Source organism: Carlito syrichta, unplaced genomic scaffold (assembly GCF_000164805.1).
Source record: "Carlito syrichta isolate Samal-C Ts95f unplaced genomic scaffold, Tarsius_syrichta-2.0.1 Scaffold302860, whole genome shotgun sequence".
Taxonomy (NCBI): domain Eukaryota; kingdom Metazoa; phylum Chordata; class Mammalia; order Primates; family Tarsiidae; genus Carlito; species Carlito syrichta.
This window is the reverse complement of record NW_007246956.1, coordinates 410,629-418,622: the sequence shown is the minus strand read 5'-3', so window position 1 is coordinate 418,622 and position 7,994 is coordinate 410,629. Positions and strand designations below refer to the sequence as shown.

At 35.2% G+C, this 7,994-nt stretch overlaps 1 protein-coding gene across 1 annotated transcript in view; it reads left to right on the top strand.

Moving 5' to 3' along the window:
- Nucleotides 1-6,125, top strand: part of GTF2A1 (general transcription factor IIA subunit 1) — a gene marked incomplete at its 5' end in the record, with an annotated part of 20,558 nt that extends 14,433 nt beyond the window's left edge. Inside the window, one exon of the mRNA XM_008057191.2 lies at nucleotides 1,807-6,125. Within this exon, the coding sequence (XP_008055382.2) occupies nucleotides 1,807-1,914 (108 nt within the window). The remainder of the gene's footprint in view (nucleotides 1-1,806) is intronic.
- Nucleotides 6,126-7,994: the final 1,869 nt, after the last annotated feature.

Below are 7,994 nucleotides of genomic sequence, written 5' to 3'. Positions count from 1 at the left end.
ATATATATATATATATATATATATATATATATATACATATACATATATATATATATACATATACATATATATTTTTTTTGTTTGTTTGTTTTTTTGGTTTTTTTTTTGTTTTTTGAGTCAGAGCCTCACTCTGTGTCCAGGCTGAAGTGCAGTGGCATGCTCACAGCCACCACAGCCTTGACCTACTGGGCTCGGGCGATCCTTCCACCTCAGCCTTCCAAGTAGCTGGGACCACAGGCACGTGCCACCATGACCAGCTAATTTTTTGATGTTGGTAGAGATGCGGTCCCACCAAGTTGCTCAGGCTGGTCTCGAACCTGTGGGTTCAGGCAGTCCTCTTACCTAGGCCTCCCAAAGTACTGGGATTATAGGTATGAGCCACCACACCCAGCTTTAGCTGTATATTTTAAATACTGCTATGCATACTATAAGCTGTTTGTTTTTTTTTTTGAGTTGGAGCCTCACTCTGTGTCCAGGCTGAAGTGCAGTGGCATGCTCACAGCCACCACAGCCTCGATCTGCTGGGCTCCGGCGATCCTTCCGCCTTAGCCTTCCGAGTAGCTGAAACTATAGGTGTGCGCTACCACACTCGGCTAATTTTTTATTTTATTGTAGAGATGAGGTCTCGCCAAGTTGCCCAGGCGGGTCTCGAACCCTCAGGCTCAGGCAATCCACTCACCTCAACCTCCCAAAGGCACGGTATTACAGGCTGAGCCACCGAGCCCGGCTCTAAGCTGTATATTTTAAATACTGCTATGCATACTGCTATTCTGTTACATCTTGGGACGACCGCAAGGAGCTTTGTTTTGGTAGAAGAATCAAGTCTACCGCCCAGACAACTTGGTGAGACCTCGTTTCTACAATAAATTTTTAAAATAATTAACCAGGCATGGCAGCATGCACCTCTAGTTCCAGCTACTTGGAAGACTGAGGCAGAAGGATTGCCTGAACCCAGCAGGTCGATGGTGGGGTGGCTGTGAGTGTGCCACTGCACTCCAGCCTGGACAGTGGACTGGGACTCCAACTCAAAAAAATAGATAAGAACTGAGTCTATTAATTAATTGTGTTACTTATAAATAATGCAAATCATTAATGTCATAATGTCATTGGGACTACCATTGGGAATTTAGCAGTGGAAATAATAGTTTTACCTGGTGAAATTATGGAAAACTTTGTGGAAGATGCAGTATTATTATTTTTTGAGTCAAGTGTCTCGCTGTCTCCCAGGCTGGAGGGCAGTGGCAGGATCACAGTTCACTGTAGCCTTCACTTCCTGGGCTCAGGTGATCCTTCCACCTTAGCCTCCGTGTAGCTGGTACTACAAGCACATCACTACACCAGCCGTTTTTTTTTTTTTTGGTAGAGACAGGGTCTCACTCTGTTGCCCAGGCTGGTTTCAAATTCCCGGGCTTGAGCAATTCTTTTGCCTCGTCTCCCAAAGTGCTGAAATTACAGGTGTGAGCCACTGAGCCCAAACTGGATACAGTATTTTTGAAGTGGACCTTGAAAATATATATGTGAATCTGGTACAGATATTTAACAAAGAAATGTTTTTAATTATTTTAATGAACACAGATACTAAAAGTTGTGAAATACCAGTTACAAATAAATTCACTTGTTTAAAAAATTCATATGGTTAGTGTATTTTTTTCTTTTTTTGGTCAAATTAAACTTAATTGAGAAAACCAGTTTGCAAATACAATACTATATAAGTTTTGTGGGGTTTTTTTGGTGTGAATGGGGTTTTTGTTGTTTTCTCAGTTACCTGATTGAATCTCTTCATTTAAAAAATGTCTTTATATTTAGATACACAGAAGTAAAAACAAATGGAAATTTCACCTCAAGGATGGCATTATGAATCTTAATGGAAGAGATTATATATTTTCCAAAGCCATTGGAGATGCAGAATGGTGAAGAGCTGCTTGTTTTATAAACAAAACAAAGAAACTTTTAAAAAATTTAAAGTGGACAGTTTGAAACTTGGGACATACGACAACCAAAACTTCATTTCTGCATGTCAGAAAAGTGCAGTAGAAGCAAAGCTACTGGAACAAAGATAGACCTTGACAACATAGACACTACTTCTCGCTGGCAAGCCATGGAACTGTAGCACCTGGGGTCGTTGGGGTGGGGGGTTGGGGTTTTGTGTAGGAAAACCGTAACTGTCGATTTTAAATACAGGTACCTGCCACCAGTAATTAGCATGTAAAGCTTTGTCTATGTTCCCTCCTCCAACTTGGGTTCAGTCAGAAGATATGTGTTAGAATGAACTGAAGAAACTTCCCTTTTGATAGATTGAACTGAAACTGCTTATTGTATGTGGTTATATTTGGTAAAATTTGCGTGTGAGCTTTTTACAAAAGGGTAAGAATTATGGTGTTGAATTTTAGTTCATTGTATAAGAAAACAGTTTAAAACTCTCATAAAAGGTCTTACATATTTTTACTTGCTAATTTCCTTCAGTAATATATACCTCTTCCTTTCTTGCTTTATGAAACATCTATTTAAGATTTAGAGGAAGTAATCAGTGGCCATAGTTTGTAGACAAAATTTGACCCAGGAATGAATATTTATTTTATTGAGGTTTTCATACTTAATTAAATATAATTAAAGACTTGGGTCTTTTCTGAGTTGAGTGGAATTAAAATGACAACTTTAATTTCCTTACAGAAAAGCAATATTTGTTTCTTTTAGCCCCACACCTTAAAAGGAAACCCCAGATTGGCTCCTCAGGAATACAGCTTTATTTCACAAAAGTACCATCTAGCTGAAATTGTATATACGTAAGTGTATGTAGATTTTTCCTGTTGGGTTGAAGTCTGTGCTTATATATGTGTTTAGTCTTCAAGCTAAACACAAAAAGAATACCCTGTACATTGATTTAAACATAAGGCAGGTGGTGAGGACCTGGATTTTTAGTAAACTTAGTAATTACAAAAGTTCGTTGTGTTTACAAGTAAAGAATTTTTTAAAAATCTATTATTCTAATTGAACAAATTTTTAAAAGCAACTTTGTAACTTGAGGGGGAAATTTGGGGGGTGAAGGGGTGGGCCACTAAGTACCTAGTTACCTCTCTTTCATTTGGTGGTCCTCCAGGCCATTGATAATATAGACATGGGCTCCAGTTTGCACATCGGGAAGAAAGCATAGAAATTTGACTTGTATATTAAAATAATAGAAGTGTATATTAAAAGTGCATAGCTCTGTATTCTGTAAGGGACTCTCAAGAACAATATGGCGCTGCTGTGTTCAGTGTGAATTAGCTGCCTGGGAGAACTGTAGGAATGCTCATCTTCACCTTTGTGTTCTGACAACTAATTCAACTTTCCATGGTTTATCTTGACAAAATTTACATGTGTTTAAATTACTTGTATTTTTTTTAATTTTAATTTTTTTGTCTTCCTTTTATTTGCTTTTGCGTATTTCCAGAAGTAACACATAAACACTTTAAAGTACTTTACAAAGAAGAAAACTGTGAGCTATTATATAGTATTTCTTTCTTTTTTAACACCAATCTTTAAATTTTTCAAAAATGCTAATCAATTTTCTTTTCTTTTTTTTTGCCTATTTCTTAACTTGGTTTCTATCTTATGTTCTGAACTTTGATGTAAGTGGTGGTGTCTTGCATGCTAGTAGCTAGATTTTATTTAGATTATGCCATAATTGGTAATACGGTTTTTATTTTGACTATATTAATAGTTTTTTGAGGGGAAGTTTATTTGTTTACCCCACTGTTCTCAAAGCACACAGAGTTTTTTGTTTTTGTTTTGGGTATTTTTTTTTGTTTTTTTTTTATTAGTAAGACTGGGAGAAGAAGAAAAGGAAGAGAATGACATCATGGAGGTCCTGTTGCTCAGTTGTCCTTCAGGATAGTTGCTAGGTTTATATTTACTCAATGAAGAAGTCAACGACCTGAACTACCTATAAAAATGTAGCAGTGCTGCAGTGTTACTTAAGGAAACCCTTTGGCTATCTAGTAGTTTTTATGCTACTGAAACTGGGATTACTGTATGATATTCTTGGGCCCTCCAAGTAGAGAACGTTCATATTCGTAGTAGCATTGTATACTGGCCTGTTTTTATAACTTTGCTTTTCAGAACAACCACTGCTTTTCAGAGTGGTTATTTTGTTATTTTGAAGCAGGAAATAACCATTTGTATTTGCACCTGTGTATTGCATATTAATGATGGTATACTTGGCAAATGCTTTTCTTTTACCTGTGAAAATTTTGAAAGCCGGTCCAAACAACATTGCATACCAAATTGTGCTCTTATATATTATTGCATCGTGTTTCCTTTTAATCAAATAGCATGTTTTAGTTTTATTATAGTAGCTTTTGCTATAAGAATGTCACTTGCTTATCTTTTATTGTACTTGAATTCTTAATCATGCTTTTAACATTTTTATTTAACAAATCATTTTATATTAGCTTCCATTAAAATGTCATTCCTTTGAAAAGGCAAGGGATTCCCACTTTCAGAATTTTAAAGTGAAAGTAGCATGAAACAAAGGTGGAAAATAGTTCAGACTTGGTATTGTGAAAATAAGTAATGGTTTCTAGAGAGAATTTTTTTAAATTTGCACAAATGGAGATGGCACCTTTTACTTTTGAAAGATGTAACATTAATTAACAGTGCTGAAGAAAATCTACACAAAATTACAAGATAAAGTGTGGAAATGTGTGCCTTTCAGTATACACACTCTTGCTTGGTGGTCATTTGGTTAATCAGATCACTCAAGAGAGCACATTTAATTTCTATGGAGTGCCACATATGGCTAAAACAACTCTTTAATGTGCAATTGATTTCTAGAGTAAAATGTCTGTTACATGAGGGGGATCTTTATATTGGGCTTTTATATTTTTTAAATGTTCACATTTCCTTCTGTTAATTAAATGTTATCATAATGTCACATTTACACTGTTGCCTCTTAAAATCAAAGCGACGCTGATGTAACTCTCCTAAGGATACATTAAAATTTGAGCAGTGTGTGTAGTGGTTAAAATGTGTTCTTAATGAGCACAATATTCTGGTTTTAGAGAACAAGAACATAAAATATAATAGCTTTTGTATAAAGATTTTCTTTTATTATCGTGAAAATCAAAGGTTTGGTTTCCTTTTTTTTTCTGGCTTTTATGGAAGAATGAAAAGAGTTGTCTCTAGGATAATATTTGATTATCTCATAGCAATAATGTCACCATTATTATCAGAGGGTAAATATGCCTTGTATAAGAAAACATACATAATTGCCTCTTGGGAGTTACCTTTATAGCTTAGCATTTTCTTCCACTTGAGAAAATTCCCATATTTTCAGATGAGTTCATCTTGAACTTTTTTGAGCTTTTGTGCAATGTAAAATTTTATTGATCCATCTTTGTACATTTTCATTTTATTTCATATGTGTTTCTCCCACCTACTTGTCTGAATCAGTTATAGCAGATTTTGAATTCATTGGTTAAAAAATAGTTGTTTTTATATATTTCCTCATGGGTTTATGTTAAATAGTTTTGCATTTAATCCTCTGTTATACTGTGGAAATTATTCTGAAGTTTATATTTGTCCCTTTTTAAGCCTGCCTTACTCTGTCTTTTGTCATTTTCTATGGTTTAAGGAAATACACACCAAACTGATATTTTTGTTTATTTTGAGGAACAAAAGAAACTTATTCTCTTCTCTTTTAAGGGAAGAACTACATTGAGTTAGTAACTACTCTTGCAGTCAAGGTTCCTTAAATCAGTCCAGTATGCATCAGGGCTATAATTTTAGGGGAGGGGCTAATCCTCTTTGCTGTTTTGAGCTACTATTGTCAACTGCTGTTGTACATACTGTTATGTGTAAGGGCGTAAATATATTTATTATGTTTGTAAAATTCATTCTGTACAATTGCAGATCAAAGTTGCTCTTCTGTGATATACGGAATATTATGTTTTAAAGACCATCTTGGAATACAATTAGAGAACTTAGTATTTTGATGTACTAAGACCTATTTTAAGTTTAATATTTTACCTTTGCAAAAACTTTAATTAAAGATGTTATTTAAAAAAAGTAATGTTGCTTGCTTTGCTTACTAGTATATGATATTGTTATAGATAATTGAATAAAATTATACAATTTAGAAAGGAAAATGCTTTACATTGTTAATGAGAATAAATTCCATTCAACAACAGCAACAAAAAGGTATTTTGTACTTAAAGGTAAGCAGGTTGGAGTGTCAGTCTTAAATATTATACTGTGTTACACATTCTTAGTAGCATTTTAAAAGTTGTGTTTTCCAGGCACACAGAAATTTAGGTTGAGCTAAATTCATACCAACAAAATGTAACTAAAAGTTGACATAATTAACTTTTTTAAGATAAAGATTATTCCTTGTGAAATAATTAACTTATTGTATTAAATGAGTATTTTTACTCCAGAGTACAGATTACTTAGGATAAAATTACTTGAGAACATTATTGTTTTCTTATTTCTTTGTTTAGCTACATTTTTTCCTCTTAGTTCGCAGTTTGTAAATAATGGCATCTTAGGATAATCAAATTACCGAAGTTTGTATTACATATCGAATATATTTTGTGTTATTTTAGAAGGTATTAAATATTTAGAAGGTATTTTAATTTTATAGTTAATTCAACTGAATCATTTAAGAAAAAGCTTGCCTTTTTGTAATTTTTTTATCCTGTTACTACTTTATCTAGGAAACATGCAAATTTTAACTATTAAAATAATCATAATAAAGACATCTTATTTATTGCCAGCAAATCTTGTATTTTTGCTGTTTAATTCAAGTTTCTACTTTGATTTTGATCTTAAGCTTTTTGGCTTCAGTTTCTCCATCTGTAAAACGACAGTGATAAGATTTTGAGGATTAAATGAGGTAATACATGTAGTGCTCTTAGGATGGTGCTTGGTACACAGTAAGCACTCAGATGTCACAATCATTTGCCTGATTTTATAATTATTTGTATAATTTAAAGAGTAGTGGAGTTGAAAGAGTTTAACAGTCAAACATAGCAAAAGCAATTAAGGAGAGGCAGTGAAAGATTTGATAACAACCAAGCAAAAGGCTTGGGAGGTTGAGTTGATGAAGCAATGCATCTGGCGACAGCAGAAAGCACCAGAAGAAAAAAAAGTAGATGATGAGTATAGGAGAGGGATCATGAAACAACGGGAAGGTTTTACACATTTTTTTTTCCTCCTAAAAAACATTTCCTGAACTACAATGTCTAAAATAAGTTGAATTTTCCCAATGCTATAAACCATAGTAGAACTATAATTTTTTAAAATTAGGTGATTCCCCCCCCAAAGTATTAACAGAGTCTGCTCAGTTCATTTAAGGAGAAAACCATTGAGAGATGTTAAACATTGAAACTATGAGTACCTCACTCTCATACAATCTGTTTGACTTACTTGTGGAGTTGGCAGAATTTCCACACTAAGGATGCCATGGGTGAGCGTAGCAACGCTGGGTGGGGAACACAGGGCCAGGAAAACCAAGTTCACCCAGTTAGTTTCAAGAGATGAGAGAGCAAGGCTTGGTAGTATAGCTCAGTTTATCTGGAGATAAACCACGATTTGCACTGAGTTGGTGTGAAAGCATTGTTGATCCTGCACAGCAGTGTCCGGTGCCTGGATCAATAGCAAGTTTGCATGTCTATAGTGTGCAAACACTTCCACATTTATCTGTTGGTAAGCTGGGCTGAGCCTCACCTCCACATTGGCCCCTTCTTTTCCCATTAGACATTCATTGTTGTATTAAAAAATCTTCATTGGGCCAACTTGGTGGCTCAGCCTATAATCCCACGCTTTGGGAGGGCGAGGTGAGTGGATTGCCTGAGCCTGCGGGTCTGAGACCTGCCTGGGCAACTTGGCGAGACCTCATCTCTACAATAAATCAAAAAAGCTCAGTGTGGTAGCGCGTGGCTGTAGTTCCAGCTACTTGGAAGGCTGGGTGGAAGGATTTGCCGGAGCCCAGTAGGTCAAGGCTGTGGTGGCTGGGA